Source organism: Saccharomyces kudriavzevii (assembly GCF_947243775.1).
Source record: "Saccharomyces kudriavzevii IFO 1802 strain IFO1802 genome assembly, chromosome: 5".
Lineage (NCBI taxonomy): Eukaryota > Fungi > Ascomycota > Saccharomycetes > Saccharomycetales > Saccharomycetaceae > Saccharomyces > Saccharomyces kudriavzevii.
This window is the reverse complement of record NC_079276.1, coordinates 204267-222491: the sequence shown is the minus strand read 5'-3', so window position 1 is coordinate 222491 and position 18225 is coordinate 204267. Positions and strand designations below refer to the sequence as shown.

General features: G+C 41.6%; 10 protein-coding genes across 10 annotated transcripts; 5 read left to right on the top strand and 5 right to left on the bottom strand.

The window, feature by feature from the left end:
* Positions 1 to 337: 337 nt before the first annotated feature.
* Positions 338 to 2533, bottom strand: GLN3 (nitrogen-responsive transcriptional regulator GLN3; the record flags this gene model as incomplete). The annotated part of the gene is made up of 1 exon (XM_056227438.1): positions 338 to 2533. One exon carries the CDS (start codon positions 2531 to 2533, stop codon positions 338 to 340), a length of 2196 nt encoding a protein of 731 aa, XP_056087259.1.
* A 587-nt stretch (positions 2534 to 3120) lies between these two features.
* HVG1 (putative GDP-mannose transporter) lies at positions 3121 to 3870 on the top strand (the record flags this gene model as incomplete). The annotated part of the gene is made up of 1 exon (XM_056227436.1): positions 3121 to 3870. The coding sequence occupies one exon, from the start codon at positions 3121 to 3123 to the stop codon at positions 3868 to 3870; it is 750 nt and encodes a 249-aa protein (XP_056087258.1).
* A 216-nt stretch (positions 3871 to 4086) lies between these two features.
* KRE29 (Smc5-Smc6 complex subunit KRE29) lies at positions 4087 to 5484 on the top strand (the record flags this gene model as incomplete). The annotated part of the gene is made up of 1 exon (XM_056227435.1): positions 4087 to 5484. One exon carries the CDS (start codon positions 4087 to 4089, stop codon positions 5482 to 5484), a length of 1398 nt encoding a protein of 465 aa, XP_056087257.1.
* Positions 5485 to 5487: 3 nt separating this feature from the next.
* Positions 5488 to 6453, bottom strand: PHM8 (bifunctional nucleotidase/lysophosphatidic acid phosphatase; the record flags this gene model as incomplete). The annotated part of the gene is made up of 1 exon (XM_056227434.1): positions 5488 to 6453. One exon carries the CDS (start codon positions 6451 to 6453, stop codon positions 5488 to 5490), a length of 966 nt encoding a protein of 321 aa, XP_056087256.1.
* Positions 6454 to 7133: 680 nt separating this feature from the next.
* On the top strand, positions 7134 to 8966 carry ARB1 (ATP-binding cassette family ATPase ARB1; the record flags this gene model as incomplete). Its single annotated transcript, XM_056227433.1, has 1 exon — positions 7134 to 8966. The coding sequence occupies one exon, from the start codon at positions 7134 to 7136 to the stop codon at positions 8964 to 8966; it is 1833 nt and encodes a 610-aa protein (XP_056087255.1).
* Positions 8967 to 9292: 326 nt separating this feature from the next.
* On the bottom strand, positions 9293 to 9727 carry EDC2 (Edc2p; the record flags this gene model as incomplete). The annotated part of the gene is made up of 1 exon (XM_056227432.1): positions 9293 to 9727. One exon carries the CDS (start codon positions 9725 to 9727, stop codon positions 9293 to 9295), a length of 435 nt encoding a protein of 144 aa, XP_056087254.1.
* A 228-nt stretch (positions 9728 to 9955) lies between these two features.
* On the bottom strand, positions 9956 to 10504 carry SKDI05G1060 (uncharacterized protein; the record flags this gene model as incomplete). The annotated part of the gene is made up of 1 exon (XM_056227431.1): positions 9956 to 10504. One exon carries the CDS (start codon positions 10502 to 10504, stop codon positions 9956 to 9958), a length of 549 nt encoding a protein of 182 aa, XP_056087253.1.
* Positions 10505 to 11059: 555 nt separating this feature from the next.
* Positions 11060 to 14203, top strand: ZRG8 (Zrg8p; the record flags this gene model as incomplete). The annotated part of the gene is made up of 1 exon (XM_056227430.1): positions 11060 to 14203. One exon carries the CDS (start codon positions 11060 to 11062, stop codon positions 14201 to 14203), a length of 3144 nt encoding a protein of 1047 aa, XP_056087252.1.
* A 345-nt stretch (positions 14204 to 14548) lies between these two features.
* FIR1 (Fir1p) lies at positions 14549 to 17173 on the bottom strand (the record flags this gene model as incomplete). The annotated part of the gene is made up of 1 exon (XM_056227429.1): positions 14549 to 17173. One exon carries the CDS (start codon positions 17171 to 17173, stop codon positions 14549 to 14551), a length of 2625 nt encoding a protein of 874 aa, XP_056087251.1.
* A 319-nt stretch (positions 17174 to 17492) lies between these two features.
* YPT31 (Rab family GTPase YPT31) lies at positions 17493 to 18164 on the top strand (the record flags this gene model as incomplete). The annotated part of the gene is made up of 1 exon (XM_056227428.1): positions 17493 to 18164. The coding sequence occupies one exon, from the start codon at positions 17493 to 17495 to the stop codon at positions 18162 to 18164; it is 672 nt and encodes a 223-aa protein (XP_056087250.1).
* Positions 18165 to 18225: the final 61 nt, after the last annotated feature.

Here is an 18225-nt window from a genome sequence, read left to right as displayed (position 1 = left end):
GGAAAAGCAGCCCTTTAAAAAAAAAGAAAGAGTGAATGAGAATAAAAAGTAAAAAGAGGAAGAGAAAGAAACACCAAATAATAATTAGAGTGATATTACAAATTCCTAAAGATGTATGACTACATAAAAGTAATACAAGTAGAACAGCCAGTGTCCAATGCCAATATATTACCATTTCTTTTTTTACAAGTAGCTTGATCTGAAAATAGCAAAATGAATGATCCCAGTACTGATGGTAGTAATCAGGGGTAATAATAAAAATCTATCAATGCAACCGTTCAGTGATTATAACAGAAGGAAAAAATAATGATAACAATAGTAATAAGACAGTATGCGGTTATATACCAAATTTTAACCAGTCCAATTCATCTGCAATCGCCGAACTTTCTTTAGAAGACCCCTTTGTGGAACTGTCCTCACTACTCTTTCCACCGGCACTTGCATCAACCTCATATTTAATTGGTGACGTGGAATCACTTGACAGTTTACCGTTATATCTATGATTTGAAGTAAACGAGTTCGATTCTGAATTTTGCAATTGTTGCGATAACAATGAAGTATGAGATTTTCTTGAAGACGGTCTTGAAACACTTGGTGAATCCACAGGAGTATTGAAGATGTCGAAATTTGGCTTTTGAGTGACAAAATTCGATGATCTTGAGCTTGTAGAGACGATATTGCAGGCATTCCAATTCTGTCTGTTTGAATTTGTGTTAGAGTTTGGGTTCACATCCACTTGTTGCTGTTCATGCAGTTGTTGTAAGGAGGCGGCCATGAAGGATGAGGAGTATGACGCATTGCGTGACATTTTTCTTCTTGGTATATTCATCCCTTGACGTTGGAAAGAGCTGGACAATAAGTTCTGCTGCAGAGGGCTATTTGAGTTGAAGTTTGCGGACGATATAATTCTTGGCGAAGATGCGACACTATTTCCTGCACTTATATTATTTGTTGAGTTCATTAGGTTCATAGTCATGTTGAATTGCTGCGAATTTGCGCTGTTAGGAGAAGGCTTTGGTAAAATCGGGACGACCGATCTGGATGAGGATTTACTAGAGCTGGAAGTGTTCGATGAAGTACTACTTCTTCTTGAAGACCTTCTAAAGTTGGCAGTGACAGTATTTGAGTTGTGGCGCATCAAATTATTCGAATTCAAGTTTGCATCGCTTCCTCCATTGAAGTTTGCGTTATTGCTGTTGTACGGTTGGCTATTCATGTGAACTGGGGAAGGGACGGAATTAAAGTTGTAGCCTCCTCTGTTTACGGTAAGGATATTATTAGTATTATTATTGATGTTATCACTGGTGATTTCTTCGGGTATTACTCTGGATAAAGAGTTCTGTTGTAATGACTTTTTCCTCGATCGTACAGACTTGGCATTTGAAGTGGACACTGGACTTGGTGCTGTTGGGGGCGCACTCGTGGTACTTTGTGCAATGTTCAGATCTGTTTGCTTTGCTCTTTTCTTTGAGATTCTTTTCTTGATAACGTCGGATTTCAAAGATAATGGCCTCATGGTGCCATGCAATTTCTGGAAAAGACCGCATGCATTGCAAAGGGTGTTCCCCTCGGGGCTTCTCCTCCAAAGGGGCGTCTTAAACGTTTTGCAATTGAAGCATTGTATGAGCGGTTTCTTACTCTGCCCGGACGGTTCCACGTTGGACATACTGGAAGATACTGAGGCAGCTCTTTTAAAATTGGCCAACGATGTAGAGGACATTGGCTTGATGAGTGAGTTTTTTCTCACAGAGTTAGTTGTGTTGGATGAAGATAGCCCCATGGAGTCGTTTTTCTTCAAAAACGGATGCTGAATATTGCTATTGCTACTATTATTACTGGCAATGTTCGTAACGGATGAGGATGGGTTGTTATTTTGTAGTTTGTAGATGTTGAAGGAGTGGTGAGACTGCGGGTTGATATTTACGTTGCTGTTGCTAGAATTATACGCATTGTTGTTGTGGGTGGATGCGCTGGCATTGTACGGAAACAAAGAAGATTTAGAAACGCTGTTGCCGGACGAGCTGTGGTTGTATTGAGGTACGTCAGAGGTGAAGCTGTTCGGTGCACTTATGGTAGCGGAACCGCTCGAGTTACTCGGCGTCATGTTGAACTGGTCTACGTTGAAGTCCCAAAGTTGCGCTATTTCACCGTTCTGTTGGTTGGAGGCGGCGATGTCGATGGGCTGGCTTGTAGCGAGCGAATCAAACATCGCGATGTCGTCCTCCATGTGATTTGTGGCGGGCATGCTCTCCTCGATCGTCTTGGTGGTGACGCTTGTCGTGGCAGCTGCTGTGAAGGGAGAAACGAAGTCCGTAAAGTACAAATCATCGGGCAGCGCCTCTAGCATCGAGTCAAACGTGCCACCGTTTAATCCGCTGGACAACGCTGCATTCTCGTCCTTATCACCAGCGCTACTGCTGGTTTGGCTCCTGCTACCGCCCGTCTGTCTCGGATCTTCACTACTTCGGCCGTGCACGTCCAGATGACTATTCAGCAGGTCGTACAGCTTCGAATTTTCGGGGTCGTCTTGCATTGGTTTGTGGCTCGGGAAGAAGGGGGACCCTGTGCTCTCTCTCGTCTCTCTTTCTTACACACTCTGCTCCTGTGGGTTGGGCTACTGCGTTGACCTCGGCTCACCTTACCCAAACATCTCTTCCTGTCTTGCAAGATGACTCTTTCCTCTCTCAGCATTGCCATGTCACTTTCTTTCGGGAACCGCTCCGCCGGGTGACCGATGCGAAAAGTCGTGAATATAATGCTAAGAATGTCCAAAGGGACAGGTGGAGATGGAGTACAAGAGGTGAAGCTAGGAGGCTGTAAGAAGATCAAGAACGTGTGATAGTAATGAGCAAAATCACTCATGAATGGACCGAGTCGCTGGCCAATTCGGGGCCCATATCGATTCTATCCTACTGTGCGTCGTCGATTTTGATGACAGTGACGAATAAGTTCGTCGTCAATTTGAAGAATTTCAACATGAACTTCGTGATGTTGTTCGTACAATCACTGGTATGCACGTTGGCGCTGTGCGTTCTGCGGGTAGTCAAGGTGGCTAAGTTCCGCTCTTTGAACAAGACTGATGTGAAGAACTGGTTCCCCATCTCCCTCCTGCTTGTGCTGATGACTTATACTTCGTCCAAGAGCCTGCAGTACCTTGCGGTGCCCATCTACACAATTTTCAAAAACCTGACAATCATTCTCATCGCCTATGGTGAGGTACTCTTCTTCGGCGGGTGTGTCACGTCCATGGAGTTGTCGTCGTTCATCATGATGGTGCTGTCATCCGTGGTGGCCACCTGGGGAGACCAGCGAGCCATTGCAACCAAGATATCGCCTTTGGGCGACCTGGACCAGGATCTTGTCGAGTCGACGATATTCTTGTTGAATCCAGGGTACCTCTGGATGTTCACCAACTGTATCTCTTCAGCGCTGTTCGTTTTAATCATGCGGAAGAGGATTCGCCTGACGAACTTCAAAGACTACGACACCATGTTTTACAACAACGTCCTGGCGTTGCCCTTGCTGCTAGTGTTTTCCGTAATCATGGAGGACTGGTCTGCGAACAATTTGTCTGTGAACCTATCCCCTGACTCGCTGACAGCAATGATTATCAGCGGGTTGATGTCCGTGGGGATATCATACTGTTCTGGTTGGTGTGTTCGTGTTACTTCCTCCACTACATATTCCATGGTTGGGGCTCTGAACAAACTACCGATAGCTTTGGTCGGGTTGGCGTTCTTTGACGCACCAAAGAACTTTCTGTCCTTTTTTTCTATTTTTCTGGGATTTATGTCTGGTGTCTTATATGCTGTCGCTAAGCAGAAAAAGGCACAGCAGCAAAAAGTTCTGGCAGCCACTCTTGAGAAATAATCCTTTCCTCAAGATGGGGTGCTTGTCCGGATGAAAAATACTTTCATATTCATTTTATTTAGGGGGTCCTATTTGTTATATTTTATATTTTCTCTTTTTCATTTTAGCTATCATATATAAGATAGATGCATTGCATCGTCTGGTAAGATATACCTTTTTCAGTGGAGGCACCGAAATGAAAAATTTCGTCAGATTCTCAGCATCTCGAAGTAGGAAATGAGAAGCGCGGACTCATCGCCAAGTAAGGAGTTTGAGGTTGTCCAAGATTCACAAATATCAGAATTTGATTCTCCTCTGATAACGACTGGTACAGGTAGCCTCTTTCGCGATGACGACGACGACGACGACGACGAAGACAAAGTGCAGCCCAACTTCATCAGTGATACGGAGAACGATAGTTTAAATAGTGACGAAGACTTGTCAACTTTCGACGGCGACTTAGCTCTCTCAACTGTCAAGTCAAAGACTACGGATGATTTTGACCCAATCCTAAAAAGAAGTATACCTTCCAAACGGAAGGTGGCAAGTAATGACGAAGACGAAGAGGCCTCAAGAACGCCCAAAAAATCAATCAATTACGTTCCATTGAAAAGCTTCAATCTGGGTGAGAGTTTCGACACTTCAATTACTACTAAAGTGGCAAAACTACAACACCTGAACGAGGAAATATCGAATTCACCTAAGAGGAGTCCAAATATTGTGGTCACTAGTAATACTATTGCTAAAAGCGAGTTACAAAAAAGTGTTAAGTTTTCTGGACCTATTCCGGAGGCTTATTTGGATATGGTTACCAAGGAGACGATATCAGATAAATATAAAGACTGGTATTTCATCTCTGAAAACTGTCATTACGAGGAGTTGATGGATTTAGAAATGAGAGATATGGACCATTCATTCTTATTTGGTAACGGCGAGTGTCAAGGGAATGTTCCCGAATTTCTTCGCTTGAAATGCCCCAAGATTACAGATTTATTAGCCCTGTTTGGCGTCAACGAAGAAAAATTTCAATCTTTAAAAATTGATTATGGGCAAAATGAAAATTCCAAATTCGATAGTCTATGCACAATTTTCCCCGTCAATAAAATGCTGAAGTTTCTAATGTATTATTATAACGATGCTGGCGAAGAAAAGGAAGTTTTTCTAAAAACTTTCATATGTTTTATCCTGGACAGAAATGTTTTTAACGCCATGGAATTGGAATACAAACCGTGTTTCAAAGTTTTGGAACTATTCGACGAAGTCCATTTCATGAATTCGTATTTCGATATTGTGCGCAAGGACGATTTTTTCTTGCATCACAGACTATTACAAATCTTCCCCAGTTTACAGAACTTAGTACTCAGGAGATTGTTCGGTGGAAGGGATGCCCCCAACGAAACCGTTAGGGAGAATTTGATCAATAAGTTCAATGAATTGTTTGACTATAAAAACTATAAAAATCTACTATACTTTATTTTAATGATGTATGGTTCGAAATTCATTCCTTTTGGCCCCAAATCCCAAGTAACTGAGTACTTTAAAGACTGTATACTGGATATCTCCAATGAGACGGCAAATGACGTTGAAATTTCCATTCTGAAAGGAATACTAAATCTGTTTTCCAAGATCAGATAACGTTTACGATGATTGGACGTTGATCTGTTGTTTAGACCAATTGACTGTTTCTCCTTCTTCCTCGATCTCTTCCATCTCCTTTATGGCAGTAGCCGACGGGTGGAAAACGTTAACATTCATCACCAATGGGATCTCGAGGATGTCCTTCAATATGGAAAACTGTTGCTTATTTGTGCGATCCTTTGTGATAATGTTTTCCGAATCGTACTGATAATCTTCTATCAAATGGATAACATGATCCATCCCGATGCTTAAGGCAGTTTCTACGTTGCTCTCGTTATCGTCGATAAACCAAGCGTTGGCAAAAGTTGGCAACCCGCTTTGTAACTTAGCCGTCTCGAAAAATTTTGGATCTGGTTTGCAAATGAATTCTTCCTCAATAGGCCTATCGTAATGGCAATAAGTGATACCATCAAACAGGTCGGCAATACCTAATATCTTAATGCACCTAATGGCGTGGTTTTTGTATGAGTTAGTAAAGAGCCACAGCCTATCGAATTTACCTAATTTCTTCTTTTTCAGATTTACCAATAGCTCCCTTAATTTCCAGTCGGGCTTTAAATAGTCCTGCAAAGGCAAGGAATCATCAATAAAGGTGTTGTATTGTAACACATCATCGATTTGTTTATTTTTTATTAAACCCTTCACAGACAACCCGTATTCCTCGTAGTATGATTCGATCAGGCGCTCTGCCTCGTCATCATCAAAGCCTAACTCGTATTTGAAGAAATTCGACAATGACTGTTGCATGAGCAATTGTACTTTTGTAGATTTCTTGTACAATGTGTTATCGATATCGAAGAAAAACACTTTTCGAGCAGAATCTGGATCCGGTAGCTTCCGAGGATCCGCCTCGAAATTGATCTGTGAACCTAGGTGAGTCAAACTTTGCAGATGCTCCTGATTTAGTCGTATCTGCTTCTTGATTTGATCTCTATAAAGTGTTCTGTAATCTTTAGCGAAGGTCATGGCTACGTGTGTATGTAATTTTTTTTGTGTGCTTGGGTGTGTTTGCTACGTACAGTTTCACATCTTTCTCTAATCTTCTCTCAAATTTTCTGCATTTATATATAAATATATATATATATATATATACGTTTAATTAATGTACGTATATACATTATACGCACATCCTTTAATAATGAGCCATTTCAGCATTCCGGCAAACTCGGAAAAACCCGCAGAAACCATCGTACAGCCTCGAAGATTCTTGGCTTGTGCGCTAAGCACGTTGCTGCCCCTTTTTTTTTCTCAACTATCTCCGTCGGTGTCCGCCGCTTTTCTTTCTTTCAACCTTTCTGTGAAAAAAAGAAAGCCTGCATCACTTTAGACGTATATATCATACGATACGAATATGTTACCCTCAGATCGCTTACAACGGACACATAAAAAGAAAGGTGAGGGGAGCCGATGAAAAAAAACTAAAAAAATAAAAAAAAATTTTTCTTTTTCCTTCGTTCATCTCATCTCAATCAATGGCTTTTCCCTTGACGTAGTTTTGATAACTTGGTAGTGAATTTTTTTTGAAGAAAATTACTATATTTAATATATGAGCAATTATGTAGTTTTTCTTCTTCCTTCTTAACTTATTTCTTGCTATATCCTAATTTTTCTTTTACCACCACAAACAGAAACTTATTATAACCAAAATGCCACCAGTATCTGCATCAAAGGCCAAGAGAGACGCTAAGAAAGCTGAAAGAGACGCTAAGAAAACTGCTGCAGGTAAGACCATTAGAAAGCTGGGTAGAAAGAAGGATGCTACTGTTGAAGAATCAGAGGTAGATGCCGCCGCTAGAGAAATCAAGATGATGAAGCTTCAACAAGATAAGGACGGTCTTTCGGACCGTGTTGTCACTGGTGTTTTGAGTTCATTGGAGACTTCCCGTGATATCAAATTGTCTTCTGTTTCCTTGCTGTTTCACGGTAAAGTTTTGATCCAAGACTCTGGTTTAGAATTAAACTACGGTCGTAGGTATGGTCTTTTGGGTGAAAATGGTTGTGGTAAGTCTACTTTCCTGAAGGCTCTTGCCACCAGAGAATATCCTATTCCCGAACCGATTGATATTTATTTATTGGACGAACCCGCGGAACCAAGTGAGTTATCTGCTTTAGATTACGTTGTCACCGAAGCCCAAAACGAATTGAAAAGAATTGAAGATTTAGTCGAAAAAACCATCTTGGAAGATGGTCCTGAATCTGAGATATTGGAACCTCTATATGAAAGAATGGATTCTTTGGATCCTGACACCTTTGAATCGAGAGCCGCCATCATCCTGATCGGTTTGGGTTTCAACAAGAATACTATTTTGAAGAAAACCAAGGACATGTCTGGTGGTTGGAAAATGCGTGTTGCCTTGGCAAAGGCTCTTTTTGTTAAACCAACCCTATTATTGTTGGATGACCCCACTGCACATTTGGACTTGGAAGCGTGTGTCTGGTTGGAAGAATACCTGAAAAGATTTGACAGAACTTTAGTTTTGGTGTCTCATTCTCAGGATTTCTTGAACGGTGTCTGTACCAACATGATCGACATGAGAGCTCAAAAATTAACCGCTTACGGTGGTAACTACGATTCTTACCACAAGACAAGATCCGAATTGGAAACCAATCAAATGAAACAATACAGTAAGCAACAAGAAGAAATTCAACATATCAAAAAGTTTATTGCATCTGCCGGTACTTATGCTAACTTGGTGAAACAAGCTAAATCCAGACAAAAGATTTTGGATAAGATGGAGGCTGATGGTTTGATACAACCTGTGGCTCCCGACAAGATTTTCTCATTCAGATTCCCTCAGGTAGAAAGGTTGCCACCACCAGTTTTGGCATTCGACGACATTTCGTTCCACTATGAAAGCAACCCATCCGAAAACTTGTACGAACATTTGAACTTCGGTGTGGATATGGATTCGCGTATTGCTCTAGTCGGACCCAATGGTGTTGGTAAGTCCACATTGTTGAAAATCATGACCGGTGAGTTGACTCCACAATCTGGTCGTGTCTCTAGACACACACATGTCAAATTGGGTGTCTACTCGCAACATTCTCAAGATCAGCTGGACTTGACCAAATCCGCCCTGGAGTTTGTTCGTGACAAGTACTCCAATATTTCACAAGATTTCCAGTTCTGGAGAGGCCAACTAGGTCGTTACGGTTTAACCGGTGAGGGTCAAACTGTTCAAATGGCCACCTTATCAGAAGGTCAACGTTCCCGTGTTGTGTTTGCCCTGTTGGCTTTGGAACAACCAAATGTTCTACTATTGGATGAACCTACTAATGGTTTGGACATTCCAACCATCGACTCCCTGGCTGACGCCATCAACGAATTCAACGGTGGTGTCGTTGTCGTTTCGCATGATTTCAGATTATTGGACAAGATTGCCCAAGACATTTTCGTTGTCGAGGATAAGACCGCTACCAGATGGGACGGATCTATCTTGCAATATAAGAACAAATTGGCCAAGAACGTCGTTTTGTAGTTGTGGAATTGGTCTGTGCCGCGCGCGTTTCACTTCCCCTTTTATGTATTTTAATAACAGTAAATTATATATTTAACCAACCTATAAAGAAATAATAGCACTGAGAAAGGAAAAAGAAAAAAAGGAAAAAAAGAAAAGAATATAACATAACTTCTGTATATGGAACAGCACGGGGAGGGTGCGTATATGAGAGAGTATATAAATGCATCTTTATAAATAAACCAACCTATAAGAAAAAAAAACCAGGGAAAAGAAAAGGAGATGAGAGAGCCCGCCCGCTCAGGATAGAAGGGTAAATACAAGTATCATAGTGTGTGTGGGGCTACTCAAACAAAACTAGGCTTGGGTAACGCTGCTTCATGTGGGATATCAGTCGTGAAAGAAGCACCAGCAAACACGGCATTGGCGGCTCCATGCGGTTTGGAGTCGACCACCTCCGCCGCGTTGTGGTGGTGTTTTGATTTTTTCTTTTTATTCTTGGACGAGTTTTTTTTAGGGGACTTATCGCTCAGAAAGGCATCTATGTTGACCGTGACCATCGTCGCTTTGGCATCATCGTGTCTTGCCTTGGAAGTGCGTTCACTGGGTTCTCGGTGTTGCTTCGCAGACTTGCCGAAGTTTGGCTTCTCACCGTTGGGCAGGTTTTGCGCTGGTGGGACTATAATTTGAGGTTTCCTGGGTCGGATGTGTTCCTTAGTGGGAGGTGAGCTTTTCTTGTTAAGAATCTTGATGTTTGCGAAGTGTTTTGTATCGGGGCCCATTATTGGAGAGATTTACTATTGTGTAATATAGTGTGATTAAGTATATAACGTTATACGTAGTGGTGGCGTTTTTGTTTATCTATCGAGGAGGCCGTTTTTCCGTGTTTACAAGAGTGTTCTTTTATAAGTGCGGGTACGAAACCAAAGAAAAAGAAATGTAGAGAATAGAGAAGAAAAAAAAAGGGGGGGGGCTGGCTATCTTCCACGCAGTACCGCCGTGCCGCGCGATTAGAGCAGTCCATCTAAAAAATCTTGGTCCGTCTCTAGATCTTCCGGTAGATCGGCCGAACGAGAAAGTATCTTCTGGCTAACAGGATCCTGCTCACTTTCCACGTGTGGTGCAGCCGGCGGCGCAGCCGCCGTTGCCGTTGTTGTTGCATTTTCCCGGCCAAGCCAACGGTTGAGTTCAGCGACACCCATCTGTTTGAGGTCTTTGATCTTCAATGCATCGGTGTTGGCGGCCTCATCGACCCCGGGGTTGCCGTCACCCTGCTGAAGACGGTTTCTGAGGACGCCCCTCAGCACCCTGTTCGCCTCTGCACTGGTCGCTGCGGTGCGCGGGTCCTCCAGCGCCAGCGATGGGTCCTCGTAGTATCTGACCTCGTTAGACTCCAGAGCAGGCTGTTCTTGCTCTTGCTCCTCGGTGGCGGCCTCCTCCTCCTTTTGGCGGTTCAATACCCGGTATTTTCTATCGCTGGGTGTAGCATGCTTTCGTTTCAGTTTCTGTTTGTCCTGGAACTTCTTTCGATTATCTTTCTTTAAGCTGAATGCATCCATTGATTTTTTTTTTTTGAAAGTTTTAATTGAATAATGGGATTAGTAAGTGATATGTAGCTCATCTCTTCTAACGTTTCTTCAAATCAATATCTTTCCTTACCCCCCTCCTCACCCACACACCCGAAGTATCGCTCAGGCCGGGTAGTGGTTTGCTGCACTAATCTCAAATAGGCCGTAGATTGGCCGCTTTGGATTTTAACCTTTTCTCCTGATTGCCTTCTTAAGACATAATCTCTTCAAGCGTCTTTTTTTACCCTTTTGGTAACTCACCAAAACACAATACGGTAATTGCTAAGCACGCATTTACAATTATACACTCTGCTACCAACAGGCGAACTATAGTTATTGTGAAGTGTTCAACTAGTCTTGTTCACGGCCGAGTAACCAGTCATTATTCCAGGTACAACTGCTTCCTTTTAGCTTTAATCTATCCTATTCCCTTCTTTCTCCCCTCCTTCAAGCCTGTTACACTGCGTCTTCGCATAAAGCAACAGTTTTTGTCCAAAAGGATCTGCAGCATAGGAGGCAAACACACACAAGTGGTAATTTTTCCTTATGCGATCCTTCATAAAGGCCCATAAGAAGTCCACGTCTTTTGACGAAAGTCCCAAACGACATAGCAACTTCAGCACCAATACTAATAATAGCTCTCAGAGGTCAAGTAATGATTCTTTGGATTTTCTACCCTCCACTCCATCACAAATGAACTATGACAACATACCTACAACAGCGAAGCACTCGCCTGGATTTGAGTCTTTTCATCGTTTAGCTAACAAGACTTCGAAGTTGTTCAAGAAGACTTCAAATTCGAATTTGAACTCCCATTTAACTGCTACTTCAACCGTCAATTCGAACCCAGCCACATCTAGCACATTCATCCTTCAGAATCCGCCTGTGAAGAATGTTGCACCGCCACTACCGGTGCCACCGCCACTTTTACCCACCTCTTCTACCTCTTCTTTTTCGCAACACGACAATGATGTTGAATCTGCTATACCCAAGAAAACCTCTCCCACAAGAGATCTTAATAAAGCCACAGACCCCTTGCCTGCTATCAAGGGCACAATCACTCATTCCTGGGGCGACGCCAAGGTTGAACCGCATGTTATTATACTAAACGACCCTGCTTCCCCCGCATCAAATACATCTGACGCGACTTCATCTAAACAATTCAGACATTCATTACTTGGGAATGAAAATGCAATATCGTCTACATCATCGTCTAATCTGGAACCTGCCGTAAGGATATCAAACAAAAACAAGAGTAAGCAACAGGAAGACGATGATGATATAGACGACGAGTTTCCGAGGAAGGAACAGCATATTTATAATGCGCTAGCACTGGCCAAGAATAGAAATAGACAAGCAAGGATTCATTCTCATGACGATATAATAAACTTGGGAAAGGCTTCTCAAATGGACATGAGCTTACTAGCCGCGGCGTTCTCCGGAAATTCTATAACTACCATCAATAATGATCAATCTTCCAATGAGCAAACTGATGAAAAGATACTGGACATTGAAAGAGTAACTACTGCGTCTACTTTAACTTCCTCTGAAACCGCATCACTAATAAATAAATCCCCCGATTTTTATAGCCAGCCGCTCACCCTATCTCCCAAGATACGACACGGTGATTTATTATCACCACCTTTAAAAGTCAATAAAAATGAAGAACAAAGTGAAGGTTTAACTAAGAAAAAAGTAAGAATCAATCTAGAGAAGAAAGAAAGGAAAGACATATATTCCCTCGAGAATAATTCTGACGAATATCCCCTTAATGGAACCTCAAAGGTGTATAAAGTCAGTGATTGCGATGAAGAAACGCCCGACGAAGAAGAAGAAGAAGGAGAAGATTATGATGATGATGATGATGGTGACAACGAGTCGGAATTTTCTTTTGAATATGCTGGCATAAATGTAAGAACATCATCCGTCAAGTATTATTCCAAACCAGAACCAGCGGCTAATGTCTACATAGACGATCTATATGAGGACGAAATTTTTGATGACGATATGAACTGCATAGAAGATAATGAGAGCGATGTTGAGGGAAATGATATGAACCATTTGTCAGCCGGATTCGAAGAGAAATCCTTGATTAACAGTAAAGTTAAGAAGTATAATGATCTTTTTGATTTGACCGATGACGAAGATGATAATGAAGAACAGGAAGAATCAGAGTGCATAGAGAAGAGCCGCGACGATGACTATAATGATGACTATGAGGATGATGCCGTTCTTGGTGAGATAATCGGTGATAACGAGTTGCTCCCAAAAAGTACAACAGTCAAGAAGCCCGTTCACAGATACAACGACCTCTTTGACTTGTCCGATGAAGACGAGGAGGGTGAGTCTGAACTGGAATCACATATGCTTTCGGATGAAGTTTCCAGTAGAGGCAGTGGTTCGGTATTGAATGGAAAGCCAACGCCAGCAATTTATAGTCAATCTAATAAAAATGTAACGATGCCGGAGATGAAATCAATTGGTAATTTTTCGCGGGAAGAAAATAATTCAAGAAACGATACTAAGCATATTTCTATTACAAAAGCGTCTCCCGAACTTCCTACCGCGAAGCCTAAAGTCAAATCATTTTCGGATATATTTAATATTGATGACATTGAAAGTGGCATTGAAAGCGATGATGACACTAGACCTAGCAATATCAATTACCTAATATCCAATGATTCGAAATGTCAAGCTTTTTTGGAAACTGCCTCACAAGAAAACAATCTAGAGCCATGCATTTCCAATTACTCTCATTTGCGACTGCCTCAAACACCCGCCAAGATTTTGGTAACCGCGAGCGGTTCAGCAATGTGTTCGGAAACTAGTGCACCCACTAATGATGATGATGATGACGCTAATAGTATCTTAAGAACTCCTTTTCAACTCATAGACCCGACTCATTTGAATCCACTTTCTTGTGCGAGTCCGCAGTTCAACACCCCACCACTTCCGCCACCTGCAAGATCACAGTCGCTAAAGTACCATGACTTGAATTGTAATTTGGATTCAGAAGTCCCCAGACCAATGAGTAACCTTTTCTTCATTGATGAAGCTGAGGAGGACGAATATAATCAGAAGAATAGGATTGTGGATTATGACCGCTATGACATTGATGAGATCAATGGTATACCAGAGGATTTCAATTTTTCGGACTCTGAAAGAGACGATTCAAATAGTCGTGGTGCGCTGAAATCACCTTTACGACGTGGTTCTAGAAATAGAGATACTCTTCTGTTTTCGTCTGTGTCATCTTCTTTTAGGGGCACGCATAGCTTCAATGGTAAATTGACGATTAACCAGGGTGCCAAAGAATTATCTCCAATGAAAAATAAGATAGAACTGACTAACAAGACTGTCACATTCTTCAACAATAGCAACAATTTGTACACCTACGACAGTAACTCACTCTCTCGAAAGTCTTCATCCCAGAAGAGAGACAACAAATATCAAATGCAAGCTTTTTCTCAGAACGTCGAGCCTTCAAATGTTCCCCCTCAGCAGAAACAAATTCTAAATGAGCCAGATGAAGAAGATAATGACAATTATGTGATCTCATCAACTTTACCGAAAACTGTTACTCCGACCAATTCATTCAATAAGCCTAACCCAGAATTTATGAACGATTATTCATTGAGTCCAATTCAGGAAACTTCATCTTCTGTTCAGAGCTCGCCAAGAAGGATATAGGCAAGTTTATCACTTTATCTCTGTCTTGATAGCCTGACCTGTAAGTTTCGCGTACTGATTGTATTTGTAATGAACTGCATATACGAAGAATAATCTTCGGTAGATATAATACATATTTATTAATATTTTTACGAAGAAAAATGAGTCTGAATATAGTTTTCTTTGGAAGTACCAAAATTAGAAAATTTTCCTCCTGTTGAGATATATGAAATCAATATTGTCCAATGAAAAACTCAAAATTCACGACAGAAAGCTAAGTAATACTTAGGGTGACCTTCCTGAAACGATTTGGTAAATAACCGCTCAAACATGTTTACGAGAAATTTCGCATCTTGTGCTATCTTTTTATCTTTGATTACACCGAGATGAAATGTCATTGTGAATATGCCTTTCGTACCTATTTGGGATCAAGGAATTCCCGTTTTCATCATACAGCGGAAAAGGTAATGGTGGGAGTACTCTTGATCTAATTTGCTTTTTTGAATGTTCTTTTTCTGGATATTTAGTGGTTTCGTTTACCAATTGATAGATGATTTTTTTTGCCTCATCTGCTGTCTTTTCACACATATCTAAGACTTCGATGTGCTGACTTAGCCTTTTCTTCCCTTGCTCATCTTTAGTCTTTTGAGTTTGATTAGTTGGTGGTCGTGGGGCATTGTTGTCTTTTTTGAAGCTTATGTCCTCATCTTCATCCAATAGGATAACCTCAACCATTTTGCCATCTCTTTTCTCATAAATAGTATTGAACTCCAAATCACCTTTCTTTACAGGCGTAGCTTTTTTCCTGGGAAACGAATAACTGTCCCTTTTGGGTGGAGGGCAGAATCCACTATTTTTTTTTAATTGTTTATTGTTTATAAGATTTTGTTGTAAAGCTGTTCTGTTAATCGCTATAGAAGGCTGGGATGTCGTATCTGTAATAGCAGTATTGGAGGAAAATTCAGAATTATAGGATGAGGATTTGCTGCTGTCCGAATTTGATATTTGTCTCTTGGGAGATACAACGTTGAATGGAACGGAATGTGGAGTCACATAAGTTGGTTGCTTGCCCACTGAGCCTGCAAGATCTTGACTTAGAGGAGTTGATTTATTGTTCGTTATTGGTTGGCTGAATGAAGTAAATGAAGACAGCGGTTTGAATAGCTCTACCGATAGGTTATCATTTATTTCACCAATAATCGCAATAGATTGGTCGGCGTCTTTGATAGAGGAATGTTGTTGATCATCTTCGCTCTCTGGGTATCCAATCGATGATTCTATCTCCCGCGAAGTAGTTTCATCTGCTATAATCTGAATCGAAGGGACCGACATTTCTTGCTGGAAGGAAACGTTGTCAGGTGGCTGGCTGTTAGGTGACGTATCTGGGCTATTCGCAGAAGATTTAAATCGCAGAGGTGATCTTTTGGGTATTTCAGGTGAGGTGTAGGGAGTAGAATCTTTAACGGGAAGTATTGGAGCTGATGCTGGAGCTGGTGGTGTAGACGTTGCATCAAACTCTAGGAAAGTATCATCAATATTATGAACGCTTCTACTCCTCCTATGCTTATGCAATCTCGGATCATTGATTGTGGGTGATTTTTGCAAATCCATTAACATTTGCCTTCTTGACTCAAATGATTGGTTTACAGGCGAGTTATCAATTTTTAGGAAGTCTTCATTATTCGAGTTCACCGAATTCCTATTTGCAGGGGCTTTATCAATGTTGTTGCCAGCAATATCACAGGGAAATTTGAATGACATATCGAGGTTGTCCTGTGATTTACGGTTAACACTGTGATTTGGAGATGCTGGCTCTTCATGAGGTTCGAATTGCTGGAAGAACTTCAAGGTGCCATTGAAACCTGTACTTGGCGGAGAAGTCATACGTTCTAAGTCAGGGATGTCTATTAGTTTATTTGGTGTTGATAAAATCTTCAGAGACTCATTTTTTTCAAAAAAATCTTCTTCTTCACGTCTCCCACATGTCTTCTCCTTGCTATGATGCGGACTTTTCAGGTTCTTCTTTTGAATTTTCAAATTTACATTGGCATTTTCATCAATTCCAAGAAACTTATCTGGATCGGCATTGCTCAATTCGAAGGACACGTCGTGATGGGCATATGGAATAGAATTGTTTTCCTCTGAATACGACGATGAAGGCTGTTCTACAGATGATTCCGTAGACAATGAGGTATTACTTTCTTGAAATTGGCTGTATCCGTCTCCATCGTACACTAAGCTGTTTCTCTGTTTATGCTTGTTCTTTGGAGATAAGTAGGGCGGTAGAGATATTTCCAATGGCACGGGCAGATGATATCTATTCAACGGGGATTCAGGCGTAAGATACAAGTGCTTTTCAGGTGTTAAAAGAGGAGGTTTATCAAATGATAAATTCAATGGAGATACTTGACTAACATTGCTTATATTGCCGTTGAAAGTGGAGTCAGCATCGACTGCGCGGTATGTGTTCATTGTATCCACTATAATTGACTGCAAGGATCTAGATCGGGAATGATTCGACAATTTAACATTCCCACTTGTATTGGATTTAACGTCAGAACGGGTTCTGCGATGCTTCTTTTCACTTTTCATTTTTCTACCATGATGAAATTGCCAAATTTCTTCTGGGACATCGATAAGTACTTTGGAGTGCATGTCGACTAAATGGCCGTGGCTGTTCATAAACAATGATGAGGTGGACATCTTCCGTTCGATGTCATTTTCACTCTTGGGAAACACAATTTTTAGCGGGGAGTTTTGCGACAGCACGTTTGGATCTGGAATAGAGAATCGAACCTGCGATTGTGTATTCTCCTGGGGTTTCTTGCCTAGCCGCGGTACGGCATGATTTTCCATATCATTAATTTGAGGAATGGTAGGTCCATTTTGACGCGGATCCGGTATATCACGGCTTGGATCCTGGTTCATCTCATGTTCCATCGAAAATGCACTGTATACGCTGTTCTTAACCGGCGTAACAGGCAGGCTCATAGTGACGGGAAAAAGCTGTCAATTTAATCTAGGGAAACCTAATTGCACTAATTGGTCTTATCTTGCTATACGTAGCCCGTTTTGATGTCTCTGTCTGCCAGTTCTCTTAACGTCGCCGTTGTGTTTGGGCTCGTTTGTTGTTTGTTTACTATTTTCCAATGCGGAATATCACGTACTGCTGAGGTGTGCGGGTGCCCAGTTAGAGAAAGAGGGAACCTCAAAACTTTTCAAGAGAAATGAATAATAGTTTTGACCTTTATTTAGAATTGGTTTTGCAAGGCCGGGAAAGTAATTCTAACGGCATTTGGGAACTAGAACAATGAGCAGTGAGGACTATGGGTATGACTACGACTTACTATTTAAAATCGTGCTGATCGGCGATTCTGGGGTAGGGAAATCTAATCTATTGTCAAGATTTACGAAGAACGAGTTCAATATGGATTCCAAATCCACCATTGGAGTTGAATTCGCTACCAGAACCTTGGAGATTGATGGTAAGAGGATTAAGGCGCAGATCTGGGATACTGCGGGCCAGGAACGTTATAGAGCTATCACTTCTGCTTATTATAGAGGGGCCGTCGGTGCCTTGATCGTTTACGATATCAGTAAATCAAGCTCATACGAGAACTGTAATCACTGGTTGTCAGAGCTAAGGGAAAACGCAGACGACAACGTCGCGGTAGGCCTCATCGGGAACAAGTCTGATTTGGCTCACTTACGTGCTGTACCTACAGAAGAGTCCAAGACTTTTGCTCAGGAGAACCAGCTGCTATTCACAGAAACGAGTGCCTTGAACAGTGAGAATGTTGACGAGGCCTTCGAAGAACTAATTAATACTATCTACCAAAAGGTCAGCAAGCACCAAATGGATCTTGGAGATTCCAGTACCAACGGAAATGTCAATGGTGCGTCTGCTCCAAATGGTCCAACAATTAGTCTGACACCAACTCCAAACGAAAACAAAAACGGCAGTGGGAATAACTGTTGCTAAGGAATTTCGTGCACCGCTTGCGCATCTGCACGCAAGCGTCTCTTCTCCCCTTTGTATCTGG